This window comes from Gopherus flavomarginatus, chromosome 2 (assembly GCF_025201925.1).
Source record: "Gopherus flavomarginatus isolate rGopFla2 chromosome 2, rGopFla2.mat.asm, whole genome shotgun sequence".
NCBI classification, from domain to species: domain Eukaryota; kingdom Metazoa; phylum Chordata; order Testudines; family Testudinidae; genus Gopherus; species Gopherus flavomarginatus.
In genome coordinates this window covers 179,867,936-179,890,822 of record NC_066618.1, presented here as the reverse complement: position 1 = coordinate 179,890,822, position 22,887 = coordinate 179,867,936, and the positions used below count along the sequence as shown (strand labels likewise).

General features: G+C 43.4%; 1 protein-coding gene across 1 annotated transcript in view; it reads left to right on the top strand.

The window, feature by feature from the left end:
* The first annotated feature begins 883 nt into the window (after positions 1 to 883).
* F13A1 (coagulation factor XIII A chain) overlaps positions 884 to 22,887 on the top strand; it is a 96,314-nt gene continuing 74,310 nt past the window's right edge. The window contains exons 1-3 of the mRNA XM_050939963.1: positions 884 to 1,023; positions 1,988 to 2,167; positions 16,147 to 16,335. Of these exons, the coding sequence (XP_050795920.1) occupies positions 2,008 to 2,167; positions 16,147 to 16,335 (349 nt within the window). The 5' untranslated portion in view covers positions 884 to 1,023; positions 1,988 to 2,007. The remainder of the gene's footprint in view (positions 1,024 to 1,987; positions 2,168 to 16,146; positions 16,336 to 22,887) is intronic.

The following is a 22,887-nucleotide window of genomic DNA, read 5'->3' as shown; positions in this document are numbered from 1 at the left end:
GGGGTTCGTTGGTGCTGAGGGGATCAGAGCACATTTTGCTACTAGGATTTATCTGTAAAAGAGCAGTTAATACATGTTGAGACAGAAGGGTGATTTAATTCCCCAAGCTGTGGCCATTTAACTGCAGATATACAGGCCCCAAATGATAAATGTGACTTTAATTTTGCACTTGCAAAATTGTGCATGTAGATATTTGCATGCACAAAACTTCAATGTACAGTATGTGGGAAATTTGTTCATGTACAGTATAGAGGCTCTGGGTCAGATCCTCAAGTGGGTATAAATTGATTTCAATGCATCTGTATGGATTTACATCAACTAAGGATCTGGCCTGTATTTAAGACTGAGTGAAATAACCCAGCTTTGGGCTAGATCCACATGGCCCCTGTGCACCACTCTAGTGGTGCAAAGGGGCAATACAGCAAGTTTAACCAGCTTGCTGAAATTCCCGAGTGTGACAAGCCCAAGTAGCATACAGATAGCATGACTGGATCTGTGCCATTGTCTTCAGGGGCATGCTTAAGGGAAAGGGGAATGCCCCTTTATAATCTGGCAATCCCCAGATGGAATAATATCCCCTTGGGGGCTGTGCACCTGGCAGAATTTTGAGCAGCAATGAGAGGGTCCAGGATTAGCCCCAGGAGTGTGGAGCAGTAAAGGTGGCTTATAGCTACTTTTGTCCCTCCCCGCCCACCGCCTTTGAGGTGCTGCTGAGTTCTGCATTGGCAAAACTTCTTTTAACATATACACTGAAAATTGTATATTGAAATCCTCCTGATGTATATGTGTGGGGGTGGGGCAGAAGAGCGAGAGGCATCCAAGGCTCCAGCAGCTGTTGCTGCTGCCTGGAGGTGGTGTGGGGAGGGTTTGCCAAGAAGGGAAGTCTCCCAGCCCCACAGGGGCTGGGGGGCGGGGAAGAAAAGGGGATATACTGCAGTTACTTAAGAGCCTCGAACTATTTCCAGATTTCATTGCACTTGAGAAAGTCTACCAGGAACAGGAAAGAGAACATCTGAAAAGAAGGTACCCTGGCTAGCTAAACACTTTCTTTAAAAGATTAATGCTATTAAATAATTTCCACGTTTTGAAATGCTGCCTGAATGGGTATTTGGAAGAAGCTGAGTTCTCAGCATTGAGTATTATTTCTGAGCAGGCTGCAGTGTCTTTGTCATTGCCACATGCATGCATGCGTGTACACACACACACACACACACACACACACACACACACACACACACACACACACACACACACACACACACACACACACACACACACACACTAGGTGTGAAATCAGCTTTATGCTGCCTCAAAGAGAAATCTCTTATCATCCAATATCTGCAATTTCCCTTTAATTGATTTACTCTAGAGAAGTCAGTGGAGGGAAAGTTTTTCTCCCCTTTTTCTTGCAACCTGCAGGGTTTGGGAGGTGATTTTATTGTCTGTGTGTCTGTAGGAAAATCTTCAGATATTTTGTATGTGTAAAAGATGTAGAAGCTCTATACAAAATATGATAGCATTCATTTCAAACACTTTGTAGTTTTTCAGACTCATGATGCAGTATACTTTGTGTGTGTGTGTGTGTGTGTATTAAATCAGGGTAGAGAATTTGTGAGATTCACTCATCAGGGATATTAATTCACCACTTAATCTGCAGTGATGCCTTTTTGGAGGGTTGTGTATGTATTTAATCCTAACCCATGGAATCTCCCAAATGTTTCAAAGTCTTGCTGTTCCCAGACAAACCCTTTTGTGTTTGGGTTTATTCTTTCTTCTCTTTTTCATATGTTTTGACAATCACAAAATACCTTCCAAGCCTCAGGGGATTGTAATCCATCGTTAGACTGATGCTTTCTGCCTTTGTTTTATTTATGTGAGACTGACAAGGTGTAGCTCATTGGCACTGCACACGATTATTTGTTTCTTCCTTTTAGACGTGGGGCTCTAACTTGGTTTTCTTTTCTCTTGCTTTCCTTTTTCCTTTTAGGGGATTGCAACACTGTTACAATGTCTGAACCAACGCACGCTGACAAAGAGAAGAAAAAACCAATTCCCTCTAGCCTGAGTGGCCGAAGAGCCCTCCCCCCAAACATCTCCAATGCTGAAGAAGATGAGGTCCCTGTCATGGAGATGACTGCTTTGGTACCTAGGGGAGTTAACCTGAAAGGTACAGTGTGCTGTACATTTTAAGTGTTGAACCCTTTTTATATTTCCAGTACCTACTTCTGTTTATGTCTACGAAGTAAAACAAAAACACTTGTAATAACAAAGATAGGTAATGATAATTTGTTGTACTTCTGTAGCTCCTTTCATTTGAGGATCTCAAAGGCCTTTATAGGGTTTAACCAATGACCATCCCTGTCAGAAAGAGGAAAGGAAGTTCTCTGTCTTGCAGGCAGAGAAGCTGATGCACAGAAATTAAGTGGACTGCCTCAGGTTGACCATGTCAAGTAGTAGATGGAGGAGGCAGATTCAGGAATATTTTGACAACTATAACATTAAGTTCAGTGCATTGTGACTTGTGGGGATCATATTATTTGTTGTTCAAAAGCATTCAGATGATTGCGGGTTATTTCTGAAAATGTTTGCAAATCTTGAATTAGTCTTTAAAATTACCAGAAATTGCTTGTTATGCTCCTGGTTACAAAGCTTACAATCAGGGATCAGAACTGATATCATGTGACTTGAATATCACACAACATTGAGTAACAATTCTAAGTCTTTAGAACAAACAAGTTCACATGCCAGTTGAAAATAATACGAAAATAATACTTATAAATAACATACATTTAAAGAAATCAGGATTGACGCTTGAATGATTCACTAGCCTAAGAGGCTAAATTTATAACAAACATTATTAGAAATTAATAGGTGAGTTAGTTCTACAGAGCAACCAGGGCAGTATGATATAATAATACATGAAACGCCTACAACAATTTTCAGCCAAGGATCTCAAAGCACATAACAAAAGTGGGTAAGTAGTAATATCCTCATTTTACAGATGAAGAAACTGAGGAATGGAGAGCTTTAGTCGCACTTGAAGACTGTGTAGCCTTGATTTCCTTCACCCTAATCCTATGCCTTAACCACAAATTCACCCACCCTTCCCATCCTAATACATAAATGTTTCTTTAATAAACATCACTTTTAAAAACAGGCAAGCGACTGTCGTGCTAAGAGTGGAACCACGGGCTATGCTTTTCAAACATCCTTGCTGTTGTATGTTGGTTTGTGTTTTGATATAACGTAGCACAGTGCAACATGACATAGGAAGGTCTAGCTCAGACTACCGTGGATACACAGGATCTCAAAGGAGAAACATTAGTAAAATCAGGGAAACCTAAGGTCTTTAGAAGCCTGAGAGGAAGATTGGAGATGTTGTGCCATGGGTCCGAACCAAAGCCCATTGAAGTCAATGGAAAGACTCCCACTGACTTTTGAGGAGCTTTGAATCAGAACCCATGTATAAGGGTAGAGTTGAGGTAGATTTTTATGGGGCTTTTCCACCAACAAAATTAAAATTATCTGAGCACCTCACAGTCACCAAAGGATTTTATATTCACAGCACTCTGTGACATAGGAAGTGCTATTGTTCCCATTTTACAAATGGGGGACTAAGTGACTCATACAAGGTCATACATGAAGTTTGTGGTAGAGGAAGGGATTGAATAGAAGATTCCTCCCTAGCGGTAAATATTATGGATTTACTTACTGTTTTGATCACATAAATTTTGGATGATGCCTTTGAATCCTTTGTAATGACTGGCAAGGGCAAGTAAAAGGTGTTAAGAAGTCTGAAATGTCCACCTCCTGCCTCGCTGGCAGGCCGAGAGATTATTAATGTACAAGGCAAGGAAGTTGATGGCCTAGAACTCTGCCTTTAAATAGGTAAGTGTAGAGGTTCTTTTATATCATAATGTGCTGAAGGGGAGAATCTGCCTGGAAAGATTCGCGGCTTCTGAGGGGACTCATTTGCCCCACATTATCCCTTAGCAATGTTATTCCAGCAGAATTGAGGAAAATGCAGTCAGCATAGCCAGGAAAATACACTTTGAAAAGGATCTGCAGGGTGTGTGATGGTGACTGGGGGGAGAGAGGAATTGCTGCTGTTTTCACCCCATTTTCAGAAATAACAGAAGGAATTACCTGGCCTCTTATTTTTCTAGACCAACATGTCTTACACACAACTCTGACTGAGTATTGCATTTTGGGGTTGGTGCTTGCTGCACAGAGCAGGTATAGTGTTGTGCAGACAAGCACAAGGCAAGAATTTGCCAGCAGGACAGGACATGCCGGGGAGCTGAGGCCTGTGTCAATGAGCATGCTTTCTGCCTAAGCTGCTTCCATGCCTATGCTACCACAATATCTAAGCACCTCACAGTAACCAAAGGATTTTATATTCACAGCACCTCTGTGACATAGGAAGTGCTATTGTTCCCATTTTACAAATGGGGGACTAAGTGACTTATACAAGGTCATACACGAAGTTTGTGGTAGAGGAAGGGATTGAACTTGTAGCTCTCAGGTCAGCACCCTGACCACGGGACCATCCTTCCTTTGCTCTGCTTGCAAAGTTACTCCTACTTAGTGGGAGGAATAAGGCTTTATGGTGGGCTAATAGATGAGTGCTTCATTAACCAGCTAAGAATTAGAGACTGACATCCATATCTCCCCAGACACACTCGTTCTTCATCCATATCATGCCCCTTTTTTACCCAAGTGAGTTCAGCAGAAACATGTCTGGGGGCTTGAAACTTCCTGGTGCTCAGTTGTGGAAGATATGCTCAATACTTATCCTTACTTGTGTCCACTCTTACTAGCACTGGACAGGAAACACCCAGCGCACCCTCCTTTGCACCATCCAAAGACTTACCAATGATCCGTGCCTTTGTGACTGGAACTACCTGAGATTCAAATCAATAAAGTCCCCACAATTCTTCTAGTTTGGAGCCATTTCTGTCTTGTTCTTTAGGAAGTCATGAAGTTTGAAGGCTATTTTTTTTATTGACAAAGCACCTTAACTTGTGCTAATGTGTTGCCATGTTTTAAGTCATCAAATTGCTCCTTCTTGCACACGAAACGAGCTTGCCCTGAACATCTGGTCCAACACTGATGTCTGCCAATCAAGAGGATTTTGCTTCAAGGCTGTCCCTCCGTGGCTTGCTCTCTGTTTTGAACAAAGAGGTTCAGCTGTTCAAAGGGGTCTGTAGAAAGCTCTAAGCATCCCTGTGCTTTTTATTGTATCCCTTTCCTAGTTTTATTTTCTATTAATGCTAATGTCTAAAGCTTACAACTACCAGGAGCCTTGCAGATATTTTGGCCATTGCAACTAACATAACAACAACTTTTGTTGTAAAGGCACAGGTCAGCTGCATACGGTCAATGTACAGTTGTTAATTTTAAACACTTTTGATGTTGAAAGTGTGTGTGTGGGAACTCTGCAGGTATAGATCGCTGCACTTTGACACAAGCTTCATAAAGACTTGAGATGAAGCAAACAGATACTGGAGCTATAGGATGAATTTCCTTTTTAGTTTCTTGAAGGTGCTGGTCTGAAAATAACAGAAGGAGTGACCTGGCTTCTTATTTCTGAAAGCAGAGTGAAAATAGAAGTAAACTCCCCACTGAATGGTCCCAAATTTTGTCAGAGGAATCAGAGTGCTGAGACAAAGATGCATCACATTCCATTCTTCCTCCAACTCCACAGAAGTCCCACATGTAATTTCTGTCAATAGGGGGCACTGCAACTTTTATGTGGAGTGTTCCTGCACTGGGAGGGAATTGAGGAGATGCTATGAGATAGCACCTTTGCATAACATCATTCCACTGGAAACTCATGAGATTTCCTCACATAAGTTAATGATGATCTTGTTAGCCTTGTTATAAATGGAGTGTCGGTAAATCTGAGGGAGTGAGGTGAGCAGATGTTCCAAGCACGAGGAAAAAAATGTGCTTTGGCTCTGACAAAATATTGCCCTTCCCTACCAGGGCTCTGTTAGTTCACCATTGGCTGTATGCCTCTGTCTATAAGAAAATGATCTAGAGCAAACTAGAGTGGGAAATGAGGAACTCAGGATTCCCCAATGGAAAAGTTACATAGAATTAAATAGAGAATAGTAACCTTGCTGTAGAGTTTTTAAACCTTCTGATCATTCTAATCAGGAATTGTATCCTTTTTATGGGTGGGGTTTAAAATTCTATATAGAGAATGCTTATCATGTATCCTCTCTGTGGATGGGGTTATGATAAACTTTTTTTATATACAATTTTAAACCCCAACATTTGTCATAAGTCTGTCCACAGACTGGACACAATTCCCTATTAGATCAATCAGCAGGTTTAAAAACTCTAGAACAAGGTTTCTGTTCTTTGTTTAATTCTATAGGCTTCTTGAGTAACTGCTACGAAAGTTTCATCCTTTTTAAATTCCACTGGACTTTTCCATAAGGGCTGTAGTAAGAAATATGTTGAGCATTTTTACATCAAACAGACATTTCCCTCTCTGATTTGTTCTAGATCGGGTTCCCACAACGCAGCATACAGCTGATGATGAGAAAAGACAAGGACATACTTCTGCAACCCTTATGCATATGAGTATAAAAGAATAGCACAAGTATGTAGTAGCAAAATCAGAAAGGCTAAGGCACAAAATGAATTACATCTAGCAAGGGAAATACATTACAATAAGAAGAGGGTTCTATAAATACATTAGGAGTAAGAGAAAGACAAAATAAAGTATAGCCCTTCTACTTAGTGGGGGAACAAGAGCTAATAACAGACAACGCCAAGAAGGCTGAGGTGTTTAACACCTATTTTTGCTTCAGTCTTCACCAAAAAGGTTACTTGTGGCCAGATACATAACACAATTAATATTAATAACAAGAGGGAAGGAATGCACAGCAAAATAGGGAAAGAAGAGGTTTAAAAAATACTTACGTGGGTTAGATGTATTCAGGTCAGTAGCGCCTGATGAAATTCAACCTAGAGTGCTTAAGGAACTTGGAACCATTATCTTTGAGAACTCCTGGAGGGCTGGTGAGGTCCCAGAGGACTGGGCAAACATAGTACTTCTCTTTTAAAAAGGGCAACAAAGAAGACCTTGGGAATTATAGACCAGTCAGCCTAACTTTGATATTTGGAAAGATACTGGACAAATTGTTAAACAATATGTAAACACTTGGAGGATAATAAAGTTATAAGGAATAGCCAGCATGGATTTGTCAAGAACAAATCATGCCAAACCAACCTATTTTACTTCTTTGACACAGTTACTTGCCCAGTGGATAGGGAGGAAACTGGAGATGTGATTTATCCAGATCTTTAGTAAGGCTGTTGACTCAGTCCCCTATGACAATCTTATAAACAAAAAAGGGAAATATGGTCTAGATGAAATTACTGTAAGGTAGGGTGCATAACTGCTTGGAAGATCATACTAAAAAAATAGCTATTAATGGTTCTCTGTCAAACTAGGAAGGTGTATCATGGGGATCAGTGTGTCTGGTACTAGTCAATATTTCCATTAATGATCTGGATAATAGAGTGGAAAATATGAAATTTGTGGATGACACCAAATTGGGAGAGGTCTCAAACACTTTGGAAGACAGGATTAGAATTGAAAGTGGCCTTGACAAATTGGAGAATTGGTCTGAAATTAACAAAATGAAATTCAATCAAGACAAGTGTAAAGTACTACACTATAAAAATGAAAGTCACAACTGCAAAATGGGAAATTGCTGGTTAGGTATTAGTACTACTGAACAGGAGCTGGGAGTTATAATGGACCTCAAACTGAATATGAGTCAACAATATGATGCAGTGGCAAAAATAAATAAATAAGACAAGTTAATCCTTGTTGTATATTGACAGGAATGTCATATGTAAGACAGGGGAGGCAATTGTCTCACTCTTCTTGGCACTGGTTAAGCCTCAGCTGGAGTACTGTGTCCAGGTCTGGGCACCACACTTTAAGGAAGATGTGCGCCTATTGGAGAGAGTCCAGAGGAGATCAACAAATATGATAAAAAGGTTAGAAAACCTGATCTATGGAGAAAAGTTAAGAAAATTGGGCATATTTACCTCTGAGAAAAGTAGATTGAGCAGGCCTTGAGGAGTCTTCAAATATGTTAGGGGCTGTTATAAAGAGAACAGTGATCAATTTGTTCTCCATAGCTACTAAAGGTAGGACAAGCAGTAGTTGGCTTAATCTGCAGCAGGGAGATTTAGTTTAGATGTTAGAAAAAGCTTCCTAACTGTAAGGCTAGTTAAGCTCTGGAACAGGCTTCAAATGGAGGCTGTGGAATCCCCATCATTGGAGGTTTTTAAGAACGGGTTGGACAATTACCTGTCGGGGATGGTCTTAAGGAATACTGGTCCTGCCTCCGTGCAGGGGCTGGACTAGATGAGTGCTTGAGACCCCTTTCAGCCCAGCATCTTTATGATTTACTTGTGCATCCTTAACTACACTTAAACAGCTTCATCAATCGGTACCTGATAAATAATAATCTTAGAAAAGGAATGAATCAGGTGCATGGCTTTCATTAATGCAACTGTGAGGGCCTACACTTATTTTTATTCAGTGGCCTGAGCAATGACGGATGGAGAGGGGATCAGTGACATAGGAAGTAGCTCATGGTAGGGCTGTCAGGTGCAGGAAGGTCATGAATGTGGACTGCACTTCCCTGGCAGAGCATCGCCCATTTCCCCACTTTTGTACAAGGATAGGAAAGGGAGACTTGGGGCAAAATGGGTGAAGGATGAGTGCGTGAACTCTGAATCTGCTACTCCACAGATCCTCTGACCACAAGTTCTTCACCCCCAGTGAGGGCAGGCTGGATTCTGTGCCTAGGGTGACCATATGTCCCGATTTTATAGGAACAGTCCTGATTATGGGGACTTTTTCTTATATAGGTTCCTATTACTCCCCACCCCCTGTCCTGATTTTTCACATTTGCTATCTGGTCACCTTATCTGTGCCTCCCTGCTTCCAAGAAGAACCTCTATGCAAGGCTGATTTACTTGAGCACTGTACAGTGGTCTGGTTTAGCCCCTAATTACTTACATATCTCATTTCTTCATCAAATTATAATAGTGGCAGTTTATATAATGCATTCCAAGCCAATGCAACATAATTGTAAGGGAGCACAAGTCAGTTTAGAACAGAGCCACACCTGCTTACCCAGCTGTAGTGTTCAGTGGAAAGTGCAAATATTAGCTTACAAATTCCTAAAATGAAAGATGGGTGTGGTTTTTTTCTCCTAGTTCAGCATTGGAAACTCATGCTGACAGCTGATCATCAAGGGGTCCAATATTGACCAGTTATAAAGATCCTCCAGGCAGATCCTGTTGACCTTTTGACTGAGGGTGCGTAAGGTGGAATAGACTCCAGCCCATTCTTTCATAGCTACATTGATGCTAGCAGGAGTGGTGAGGGGATGGTTTTGTTATGAAGTTAGCTAATATAACTTACGTCGGTTCCCTGTGTGAATAGTGGCATGAGAAGATGCCATTTTTGCATAGTCATTTATCTAACTGTAACCACAAGTGTCTCTGGTATTTTTCAAACAGGCTAGGTCTATATGACCCTGATCTCAGCAGGAAATGTCAACTGGAGAATATTTCTTTAATTATAATTCTCAGAACTTTGTTTCTGTAGTTTAAAATAGACTATTCAAGGAAGGGTATTCATCTTGTCAGTTATTTCATGAAATGACAATGAAACATTAGTCCAAATATATCCTGCGTGTTACTCCATTAACATCAATGGATGAAATGGACTTATTTTCTGTCTAAGGTTTAGTTCTGGTACTCCATATTCAAAAGCACCCACAGAAAACTTAAGAAAATTCTGGGTCAGATACCCAGATGGTGCAAATGTACATAGCTCCATTGAAGCCTAATTCCTGACTCTGTCACTGACTTGCTGGGTGACCTTGTGAGAGCCACTTACATGTCTCTGGGTCTCAATTTCTCCAAAGCCACCTTTGTTAAAGGTCTACAAAAGAGAGGGCCAGATCCTCAGCCAGTGTGAACTGGCATAGCGCTGTTGAAGCTGGTGTAAACTGGCATAGCTGCAACCACATTCAAACTACATCAGTTTATGCCAACTGAGGTTCTGGTCCACGATCTTTTTGCAAGGACAGGCACATCCATGGTGGAAAGAAGGAAGACAAAACTTCCTTTTACAGAGTGGTGATGAGGTAAAGCCCTGCTCCTTGTGTCAAACGTTTTTAAGTTGAGTTGTAGTAACTGGAACCATTTACTGCTAATGTTCTGTGCTATGGGGTGTCTGCTTTAGAACAACCACCAAATGGACTTTAAGGGGTTGGGTGAGCTTGATTTTTTTTAACAAAAATCTCATCTTTTATATAGTGCCTTTCACCCAAACATCTCAAACCACTCTACCAAGGTGGGTGGTATTAACTGTATTTCTCAGAAGAGGAAACTGACACACAGGAGTGAGACAGGGAATTAGTGGCACTCAGAAATAGAACTCTGATCTTCAGACCCCTAGCCAGGTACTCTAGTGAGTAGGCACTGATGCTGCTCTACTTTGAACTTGGCAGCAGGATTTGGGACCAGACATGGCTGCAAGCTGAACTTGAACTTTGACCTTCAGCTCCGTCAAGTTACAATACATACAGCTTTCAGACTAGCTTGGCAAAAATCAGTTTTTACTGGAAGGAACCACTTTAATTATTGGCCGTTTATCACAAGTCACAAAACAACCCCGGATAACCCCCCAATTTTTCTGTCTTATCATCAGACAGTCTAACATTGACAGTTAACCCACTGTCATCTATATAGGAAATCAAAATTTCACTCTGCTCTAGCAATAAATGGCTACACAGGCCATTCACTAGCTTAATTTAAAGCTGCATGTTTACAAAAATGCTTCATCCCTGCCTGGGAGATATCCCTGAGGGAGGATAGGGCAGGGGAGGGGGAACCCAAACGGGTTTCAGAAGGGGGTGAGAGAGCAGCTTTAAATTTCACCAGAGGCTCCAGAACCAGAGGAAGCTACAGCAGGGATAAGCTTATCAGCATATCCTCCAGCTGCCCCAGCCACATACCCTCCCTGTCTAGCACTGTCCACTTGTTGAGCTGAGCTGGTCCCCCTCATCTTCGCCTCTAGGCTGTTATCATTCTCCACAGCTGAAATTGCCCTTCCTGTCAGACTTTCTGCTGCTGGGGCTCTGTGCCAAGGCCTATGCCTGCAGTATAGACACAGGAATGAACCTGCCCAAGTTTTTGCAAAGATCTTGCAGGGCACAGGCACCATCTTCTTCCATGCCCTAGTGCCCTGCCTCTTCTCACCCCCTCTATCCCTGCCCCATCTCTTCTTGCCCAGTTCCGACCCTTTCCCCGAGCGTGCACCATCCCTTCTCCTCCCTCTCGTTCCCAGTGACTCCTGCACACCATGGAACAGCTGATCGCAGCGGGCAGGTGGAGCTGGGAGGAAGGGGAGGCGCTGATCAGTGGGGCCGCTGGCAGACGGGAGGCGCTGGGGGGGGAAGAGGGGAGCTGGCTGCCAGTAGGTACTAAGCACCCACTAAATTTTTTCCATGGGTGCTTAGTACCTACTGGCAGCCAGCTCCCCACATGGAGTCAGCGCCTGTGTTGCAGGGCACTAGCCATATAAAAAGAAAATACTGAGTGCATAACAAGCCAATATACTTAGGGTATCTGCCTTCTAAGGAAAATGCAAAGGATTCTATCAGCGCGAATGTTGAAAGCAAGCAAGCCATAGAAGGCAAGTGGGACAGAAAAAATATTAGCTTTATGGGAGCTTAAATAGGTATTTATATGGATACCTATGTCATAGAGTCCTAGTAAGCTCCCTCTCACAGTGGCGCTTTAGATAGAACAGAAGGAGCTCTTGAAAAGTTGACTCATACAACTGGCGACAGAATGATGCAAGTTCAGATCACAGCATAACTGAATGGAAGTGCTCAGTGGGAGATACGTGTTGTGAAGCATGGTGAAAATTAAGATGGGGAAACAGCTTGTTACATAGTTTTACCATAGCGACAGGATTAACCCTCTGACTGCCACCAGTATGTTCCACTCTGGTGCACTCAGAGATATGCCTTACTAAAGTGTTCCCATAATAGGCCAATAGGATAGCATCTGAGACAGTAGATTTCCCCTCCATCCCCCGCAACTGGGTAACCACAGTTCTCTGTGTTGCTGAATTAAAATTTAATTCAGAGACAATAGGATTGTCTCCAGTATGCATTATGTATCTGCATCATTCATGAGACCACCTTAAGTCTCTTAACTTCAGCTATTGGGATTTCATCCAGGTATGGGAAACTTTCTAATGTATTGTGCCCAAAGGGTCACCACTCAGATGCACTGTTATAATTACCAGGATCACCGATGTTTTAGGATAGATACATCTGTATATGTGAGTGCTGCAGCTGTTCTAGCCCAGGGCTCATTTTAGGAACAAACTACTGCTGTGAGCCAATTTGAGATAATAGCACAAACATTTTCTGCAAGGAGTTCAGGTATCCCAGTGATAGGTGTGATATAATTACCTGAGTAGAAGATTTAATTAAGTTAGTATTGTTTATAGCGAATTTTTGCCCCGTGAACCAAGCAAATGGGTCAAAAGAAGCAGGGACAAAATGTTCAGATGTGGCCTCTGATTCTGGATACATCAGTTTTTGGATCCCCAATTTAGGGTCCACCTTTGGCCTGCCCTTCAGAAGTGCTGACCACATGCAATACCCGTGCCTTCAGTAGGACCAAGGTGTCTCAAGTTGGGCACCCAAAACAGAGGCAATTTTGAAACTTCTTGGATGGAAATTAAGCAGAGGAGACCATCTCACTGCTGTGCCAAGAACAAACACTCTGATCATTAGAAAATATGAGTAGTGCAGGGCTCAGGTTGAATTCCTAATCTACTTGAACCATCCCTGTTCCAATTTGACAAAGGAGCTTGACTTTCAGCAAGCTCAGGTTGGGCAACCTTGTTTTGTTGTGATGTGATATTTACTTAGTGGTGTTGTGACATCTGCTCAGAAGAGCCCAGTATCCAGGTGCTCATACCTGGAGCACCAGGAGGAGGAGGTCCACTTCCCTATGTAGCCAGCCTTTTCCTTCAACCCAAGTTCTGGAGAATGGCTCTTCTGGGATGGTTCCCGGGGATACCCAGGAGTGTGAGGCATCTCGCTACCATCTGCCCTTAGTGTGAGGAAGCCTTTTCTGTACCTGCCATGGATGAGCTCCCCAATTCCACCAGCCCCAGGCAACGCAAGCAGTGCCCTCTAAGCCTCACAGACCGTACTGTTACTCTACAGACTAGCAATTGGCACATCCCAAACTCCCAGCCCTCTGTCTCCCTGAAGTGTCCATCCCCTGTTCCTTTGGACACACACAGTATTCACAGATTCATTGCTTCCACAGAAAGAGTACACCTCAGCTCTGCCAGTTCCACCTCACATCACTGCTCTGCTTAACTCACAGCACTTAGATATGTTAACAGTGAAATCAAGTGTAAGTTTATGTAAAAAAGCCTAGCGATTCAAGTGTTAGCAAGAAGTAGTATTGGAAACAAATGGTTGCACACAAAATCACAACAAACATTCTAGAGCCTAGACTTAATTAACAAGATCCTCTCACATCTTGTAGAATATTGCTTACCCAAAATCCTTGCATCACTTTACAGCCAGGTTGGCTGTGACTTTCCTTTCATTAGACATGCATACTGCCAATTTGCCTCCTACATGAAGGATCCTATGTGTTTCCTTCCACCCCAAGATATTCCATACCATTCCTTTGTGTTTATTCATAAATAGGACACACACAGCTTGTTTATTTCTCTCTTGTAGATTTTATAATCCTTAACCTCTCCCCAGGCGCCAATAGGCATACATTGTGAGGCATTCAATACTCAAATAACCAGAGAGGGAGATAGCAAAGAATCCTGTGGCACCTTATAGACTAACAGACGTTTTGGAGCATGAGCTTTCGTGGGTGAATACCCACTTCCTCAGATGCATGTAATGGAAATATCAGGGGCAGGTATATATATGTGTGCTAGCAAGCAAGCTAGAGATAATGAGGTCAGTTCAATCAGGGAGGATGAGGCCCTGTTCTAGCAGTTGAGGTGTGAAAACCAAGAGAGGAGAAACTGGTTCTGTAATTGGCAAGCCATTCACAGTCTTTGTTCAATCCTGAGCTGATGGTGTCAAATTTGCAGATGAACTGAAGCTCAGCAGTTTCTCTTTGAAGTCTGGTCCTGAAGTTTTTTTGCTGCAGGATGGCCACCTTAAGGTCTGCTATAGTGTGGCCAGGGAGGTTGAAGTGCTCTCCTACAGGTTTTTGTATATTGCCATTCCTAGAGCCAGACGTGTACCCAGAAGCCTCCTACTGCAAGACAAACCCAAGAGAGAAACCAACAGGACTCCACTGGCCATCACATACAGCCCCCAGCTAAAATCCCTCCAACGCATCATCAAGGATCTACAACCCATCCTGGACAATGATCCCACACTTTCACAGGCCTTGGGTGGCAGGCCAATCCTTGCCCACAGACAACCTGACAACCTGAAACATATTCTCACCAGTAACTGCACACCACACCATAATAACTCTAGCTCAGGAACCAATCCATGCAACAAACCTCGATGCCAACTCTGCCCACATATCTACACCAGCGACACCATCACAGGACCTAACCAGATCAGCCACACCATCACTGGTTCATTCACCTGCACATCCACCAATGTAATATACGCCATCATATGCCAGCAATGCCCCTCTGCTATGTACATCGGCCAAACTGGACAGTCTCTACGGAAAAGGATAAATGGACACAAATCGGACATTAGGATTGGCAATATACAAAAACCTGTAGGAGAGCACTTCAACCTCCCTGGCCACACTATAGCAGACCTTAAGGTGGCCATCCTGCAGCAAAAAAACTTCAGGACCAGACTTCAAAGAGAAACTGCTGAGCTTCAGTTCATCTGCAAATTTGACACCATCAGCTCAGGATTGAACAAAGACTGTGAATGGCTTGCCAATTACAGAACCAGTTTCTCCTCTCTTGGTTTTCACACCTCAACTGCTAGAACAGGGCCTCATCCTCCCTGATTGAACTGACCTCGTTATCTCTAGCTTGCTTGCTAGCACACATATATATACCTGCCCCTGATATTTCCATTACATGCATCTGAGGAAGTGGGTATTCACCCACGAAAGCTCATGCTCCAAAACGTCTGTTAGTCTATAAGGTGCCACAGGATTCTTTGCTGCTTTTACAGATCCAGACTAACACGGCTACCCTCTGATACCAGAGAGGGAGATAGGTGTCTATTACCTCCTGCCTGAAGGGAAGATGTCTGAGACATGTCATCTTTTGGTCATCTACCTTAACTCCAAGACCTTAAGGACCCAATTTTCAACATAGAAACACAACTCCTTAAATACTATCTGTATGCACATGGCCTGGCTGTGGCTCTTCTGCCCTCGAGGCCCCACCCCCAGGGCGGAAGCCGGATCCAGGTTGGGGTAAGAGCTGCATGGGCAGCTGTGGGGAGACATGGACCCTCCACCTGCCCTGGACTGGGGACATAGGCAGCGGGGACACAGGCCGGGGGCTAGGTGTCGGACCTCCCCCCCCACTTCGGGCAGGTAGAGGAGACTGGGCTCCCCAACCCAGCTCCAGCTTCCAGCTTGAGTAGGGGTGGGACCTCAGGGAAGAGGAAGAGCAGGGGTGGGGCCACAGAGGAGAAGGGGCCATTGCCCCTGCCACACCCCACTTCTCATCCTGCAATCCCTAGCCTCCTGCACTATGCACCTTCAAGCTTCTGCAACCAATGAGGCAGGGAACCTATATAGTCAACAGCCTCACTTGTGACACAGCCCTGATTCATCCCTAGAGCACTGGATTATTATGTAACTTGTTTCACATAAGGGGCCTGATTCTCCTCTCTTTTGAACCCTACAAAGACATTTATACATGTGCCAACTGAGTATAAAACTCTATCAGATATTAATTTTCTCTCCACTTCAGTGGGGCTATTACCAAGTACTACTCAATGTGAGTGAGTGAGCAAGATCAGAGCCCAGAAGTGGTATGATATCAGTATGAAACAAATAAATTGATTTCTCCCCCCCCTTTGTGTGTCTACATAGATTTTTTGGAAGTTAAGGAAGTTCACATGTTCAAGGGTGACCGAGATGTTAACAAGCAGGAGCACCATACTGACAAGTACTACCACCCTAAGCTGATTGTACGCCGTGGACAGCCTTTCCTTATCCAAATTGACTTCAACCGGCCTTACAATCCTGAAAAGGACCAGTTCTGGGTGGAATACCTTATAGGTAAGTGCCAAACAAGAGCTATGTAGTATTAGCAAAGTCAAGTTTATAGAATATCTATATCAGTCCCAAATAATATAGTATCTAAGGGCCTGAGCTTCTTCAATTAAAGTCAGTGAGACAGTAGGACATGCTTAAAGCTAAGCATATGTGTTGCTGAAACAGGACCTGAATCTGGCTAGCTTTATTCATGCATTTAAGTCAATGGAACTACTCATATGAGAAATGTGAGCAGGGTTTGTCCCTCTATGTATATTCAAAAGCTGTACTTTTATATATTGGATTGCCATTGTTATCACTGGTTTATGTTTAACGGCAGATTAGAAAAACTTGTTACAGTAACTCCTCGCTTAACGTTGTAGTTATGTTCCTAAAAAATGCTCCTTTAAGCAAAACGATGTTAAGCGAATCCAATTTCCCCATAAGAATTAATGTAAATGGGGGGGGTTGGTTCCAGTGAAATATTTTTCGCCAAACAAAAGACATTATACGCACACACACAGTCCAAGTTTTAAACAATTTAATTCTGTATACAGCAATGATGATTGTGAAGCTTGGTTGAGGTGGTGGAGTCAGAGAGTGGAAGAGGAAGAGATATTTCCCAGGAATGCCTTGCTGCTAAATGATGAACTCGCACTCAGCTGAGCCCTCAAGGGTTAACACATTTTTGTTAATGTAGCCTCACACTCTACAAGGCAACATGAATGGAGCTCCCTCAGTCCTGACCCTTGTCATGTCCCCCACTGCTCTGTGGAGATGGGGTACAGGAGTGGAGGGACGGGGACTCCCTGACATCAGCACCCCTTTTCCCCTACACCCCCTGCACAGCAAGCAGGAGGCTCCTGGGAGCAGCTGCAAGGCAGAGGGTAGGGGCAGCACTCGTCTGTGGGGGAGGGACAACTGAACTGCCTGGCAATTAATAGCCTGCTGGGCGTCTGCTGCACAGGGAACTTAGGGGAGCTGATAGAGGCGCTGCCGGCCCACCCTGGTTCCAAGCTCCCACCAGCTAGCTACAATGAGCTGCTCTTCCTGCAAGCAGTGGACAAAGTAGCTGGCTGACAAACAACATTATAAGGGAGCATTGCACAACTTTAAACGAGCATGTTCCCCAACTGATCAGCAACATAACAACAAAACAATGTTAACCGGGAGGATGTTAAGTGAGGAGTTACTGTACTTGCAATTTCGGAGGATCTAGAGAAAAGAGCAAGAGATCGTAGTTAGGAGAAATGGCAGAAATGTGTGTGTTGATGTAAAAAATAGTTCTATGCGCAAAGGGAAAAACAGAACAATAGAACTGTGAGAGTTTGTATAATATGTACTTGCTGCTCAATATATTAAACTGGAAAATTCTTAGGCAAGGGGAAAAAAAGATTGCAACCTTGGAATCAGAAAGGTATAGCAATCATAAAGACCAGATCATGAGTCATCCTGCATGACTACTCAGGAGAATAAAAGCAGGCATATGGTGACCCCTTGCACCAGATACTTCCATCACAGGGAAAGAAAATGACCCCCTCCCTCAATGCACCAGCCAGTGCAAACAAGGTATAGGCTGCAGGATATGTGCTTTGTAAAGAAGGGGGAAAGCAAGAAAGCAGACTGCAGGTCTGAGTCACAAACTGCTTCCCACTCTGCTTCTGGGTCAGCGGAGTCGTATGCTGCCTCATACAGAGGGCTTTTAGTAAAGTCCACAATTTCACCCTGAGTTCTCTCTGAATTTTTTTTAAGATGTCTCTGTTCCTTCCTGTTATAGATTATGTATAAATTGGTTTGAATTGACATTTAATATACCTTCCTGAGAACTGCATTTTGAAACTTGTATTACTAATTTTTTTCTGAACATGTATCCACTTATTAGATTTGTTACCTTTTTATGATAGACATACTCTATCTTTTAAACATATACATGGTGAAGAAGTTGCAGTCTGCAAGTCCGTCATCCTCCCTCCCCCCAACTCTGTTACTTCTCATTTCAATTAGGGTTAGGATGCATGTTGTGGTAGTCTAATGAGCTGATTCGCTAGAACATCCGTAACTGCCTTAAAATTTAATATGCACAAAGATTATTAGTCTTTTTGGGGATTTAATTAAATTCAAGGCTTTTCCAATTCATCTGTATATCTTTAAAACAAACACTATAGTTGGAAGAAGTGAAAAATGGAAAGTTTGTTATTGCATTGCGTGATGTATAAAACAAATTTCAGAATTCTTTATAAAAGTGATATTTGTTTAAATTTTTAATTGAAGAATTCTGAAACTTTTTAGATTGATTTCTCATACATAACATGATGCAATTAAACAAAGTATACATGTGCATTGACAGGGCTCTTTCGCAACATACATCTTCCAAGTTTCACACCATGGCTTCATGGGAATGCATAGTGTATTGGTATGCAAGGGGCACTGTCTGGTATTTCAGTGATTGCAGAAGAATCTATGATCCAGGGCTCATTGAAGTCAGTGGAAAGACTTCCCCCTAGTTCACATTAGAGATGAATCTGAACACTGTGGAGAAGCTTGCAATACAGTTCAATATCATAACTTCGCAATCGACTCCTTTCTTTATGATGAACCAAACCAAAACCCCAGAGCCAAACTTTTTTTTTTCTTTTTAAAGCTTTGGAGAGTTTGAAATCCAGATCCATCTGTTTGGGCTTGGGCTCAATTCTAGTCTGTGTTCTGTGGTATTCAGACACAAACATTGCATTTCCCAACTTCCCAAATGCTCAGCCCAGCCATTGGCCTCTCTCATCCTGATCCTAGTCAGTCCCTCCAGTGCTGCGTCTGGAGCAGGCCAGAGAGAAGTCACCAGCAAATAGCTACTGCAAACTTTTTCATTAAACAGGAGCCCAATGGGAAATGATAGTGATCTCAGACATTTAGAGGGATGAGCTAATGGACCTAGTCCTTTAGCTTAGGGGAAGCAGCACATGCTAGTCTTTGTATGTGGTCTGCCTGATTGCCCAACCTTCTACCAATCAGAGCCAGACCAGCTCAGTGCGACCCTATCGATGAGTGGCAAATTATTTCCACAAATCTAAATCCATATTCAGCCATCCTGCTGTTTCTTGCTGAGCATCTCGTCTGTAGTTCTTTTTTGCAGTCTCATGTTCGCAGGTTCCAATGGGAACTGAAAGCACTCAAGCACCTCTTAGGCTACGTCCAGACTACCCGCCGTATCGGCGGGTTAAAATCGATTGCTCGGGGATCGATATATCACGTCTCATCTAGACGCGATATATCAATCCCCGAGCGCGCTTATATCGATTCCGGAACTCCATCAACCCCAATGGAGTTGCGGAATCGACAGGGAGAGCCGCGAACATCGATCCCACGCGGTGTGGACGGGTGAGTAATCCGATCTTAGATATTCGACTTCAGCTACGTTATTCACGTAGCTGAAGTTGCGTATCTAAGATCGATTTCTCCCCGTAGTGTGGACCAGCCCTTAGGAAGCACTCAGCTGTAGGTGAGCAGGGGAACAAGGAGCTAGTTTTTATGAAGGAAGACTTAGCTGCTTTACTCCTAGTGATTCAGAGTGCAGTGTTTCAGAGTCACCCTTCTTCCCACAGGTCAGGATGTCTTTCCCTGAGGAGATGACAGATTTTCACCATACTTAGGGTAGTGAGCATCCCTTGATTAGTGAAATACTTGGTGGCAGTACACTGTTTATTACTTGATGTCCTGATTTTATAGGCACAGTCCTGATTTTTGGGTCTTTTTCTTATATAGGCTCCTATTACCCCCCACCCCCGTCCTGATTTTTCACACTTGCTGTCTAGTCACCCTAGCAGCAGTCAGAACTGCTGCACATTTTCTGATCCTGGTGCAGGACATAGCTTCCAAAAGGCAAGCAAGGAGCTGCTACTCTATCTTGTGATAAGCTTCCAGCCCTACTGAACTCACTGCCAGCACTAAATCCAGAGCACTGCTTAATACTCTGCACTCCGACACATGTTTCTCTATAACCACGTTGGGGGTGGGGTTTTATGTGGGCAGCAACAAAAAAAAACAACAGAACAGTACACATGGGAGAAGGAAGTCATGTAGGAGAGCTAAGTTGACATTTCTTATTGGCAGTCTGTTTGACTCTTGCTACTTCCTTCTAGTGGAAGGTTCAGTATTTAATGATCTTGAGGGGATGAGGAAGAGGTTTCTCTACAAATACTTAGGAACAAACAGAGGCTGCTGAAAGATTCTGCATTTTGTTTGTCACGCCCATGAGGAAACTCACTCTGTCTGCATTTAGTGTCATGTTCCTGGGAAGCAGGCGCCTGGCTTACCAAATGAAAGCAGTACTTGCGAAGGAATTTGGCAGACAGCAGCAGCAAATCATTGCAAGCCAGAGCTTTGGTAGATAAGAATGTAAAAGGTATTGCATGAAAAGAAGTAGTGAGTCAGAGGAATGTTGTAGATTTGAAAGTTTTCAAGTTGATGGATATTAAGCAGCCTTACAGGTGACTGGAATGACGTGAAAAGATCCTCCTCTCCTCTATTCACAAATATGTAAATTAAAATAATCAAATAAGAGACCATCACAAAAGAAACCATCCCAAGTTTTACAGCAGATTTAATGCATTCCAGGATGAGGCTTGAGGTGTTTAACGCTCAATCCTGTGCAGTGCTGAGTATCTTAGCAGGAGCAAATGCCCTTGGCTCCCGGTCAATTCAGTGGAGGTTGAGGATACTTAGCACCTTGCAGGGAGTTCTCTTTGCAGGATCAAGCCCTTAGTGAGTGCTGTGTAGATACCAACACAGAACGTATGTGTTTAGTAGGCTGACCAGATGTTTTGATTTTATAGGGACAGTCCTGATATTTGGGGCTTTTTCTTATATAACTGCCTATTCTCCCCCACCTCCTTCCCAATTTTTCACACGTGTTATCTGGTCACCCTAGTGTTTAGTAAAGATGATTCTTGCTGACAGTAATTCAGCATGGAGATTTAATAGATTAAAGACCAGTTCTGCTCTAAAAAATTACTCATAGGCACAGGAAGTAGGAATGCTACCAGCTGCCGCCAGCCCCGCGCACCCAGGGCCCTGGTTGCTGGCCCTGGGGCTCTGAGGGCACCCTGGGGCTCTGAGGCCACCCCATGCTTGAGGCTTTGCTCCTGGCCTCAGCTCGGGGGATGTGGGGAGTGGACAGGGATAAGAGGGCTGGCTTTCAGCAACCCCACTATTAAAAATGTTCCAGCACCACTGAAATGACTGAGTAACAATGGCACTTGTATACTCCAGAGACCTGGTCCGTGCGTGTATTCTGAGTTATCGCTGTTTACTTTCCTGTCTAAAGTAAATTTTTACTACTCTTTAGTTCTGTTAATGTTGCAGAGCTAATGCCGCTATGGGAGAGTGAACCGGATTCCATTCTGGCTTGTGCATTCCTAACAGGACTATGAACTAAGCTAAATTTGGATTGCAGAATCCTTTTAGTTGGTAATGAATCACATGGGGTGAACTCTCCTTGCTACCCTCAATAGCCTGAAATTTGTTCTCTAGAGATATTTTATGAATAACAAATTTGCAAAAACTCAGTCTGATTGCCAACAACTCCCAAGCAGAGGGAAGTTAACTGAATAATTGTTCATTACAAATAGCTCATGCAGCTCCATTTAAAAATACATCATTTCACAACACCGTACCACAAAGCTATCTAATGAATACAGTACCTTAGCAGAATGTTTCTGTTAAGATGATCAGTAGTGAAGTAATGTAAATGTTAACATTTTAGACAGTCGTAATTAAGTTTCACATGTAACACCTCATTGAATAGTTGTCCAGAGGAAGAGTAACTTAAGTTCTTCTAGTTTTAGGAGCTCAATGGTAGCTTTGTTCGCTGAGGCTATAAAATGAATGCACTGAATCAAGGAATCTACCAGACATCCTGGTCTTATTCATTGCTGGTCAAGTTGGCTTTCTGGCAGCCTCATGGTGAAGGGGCAAATGCAGGCATTTTGTGCCACTGGAGGCTCTACAGCTGATTTTTCAGAGTCGGGAAGGGAGCTTGTCATGAATCTGTCCATCTGCAGATAACCAAGCTGGCACCAGTGCTGTGAAAGCTCAAGTATGAGTGCTTATTTAGAATTGGTAGTTCTAACAATGATTTCTTTGAAAAACAACTGTATGATTAGGGCTGCTAATATGGCCTTCAATCTCACTTTTCATAGTAGTTTCTATTCCCAGGGGAATTCTAAAGCACGTCTGGTAGGGTTGCTGGTATCTGGGCTGGGGCACCCTGCAGCTGGGCTCTGGGTGTACAGGGTGAAGGTGCCTTGGCTGGGGGGCTCACTGTGGCTGGGCGTTGGGAGCAGGGCTGGCGCTTCCATTTAGGCGACTGGGCACCAAGGTTTGGGGTGGCGACATTTTGCTGCCCTTGGTGGCAATTCAGCAGCGGGGGGTTCTTCCACGCTCCGGGTCTTCGGCAGCAATTCTGCGGCGGGTCCTTCACTTGCTCCGGGACCCGCCGCCGAAGTGCCCCGAAGACTGAGAGCGTGGAAGGACCCCCCCACTGCAGAATTTCCGCCAACGACCGGGAGCGCAGAAGGACCTCCG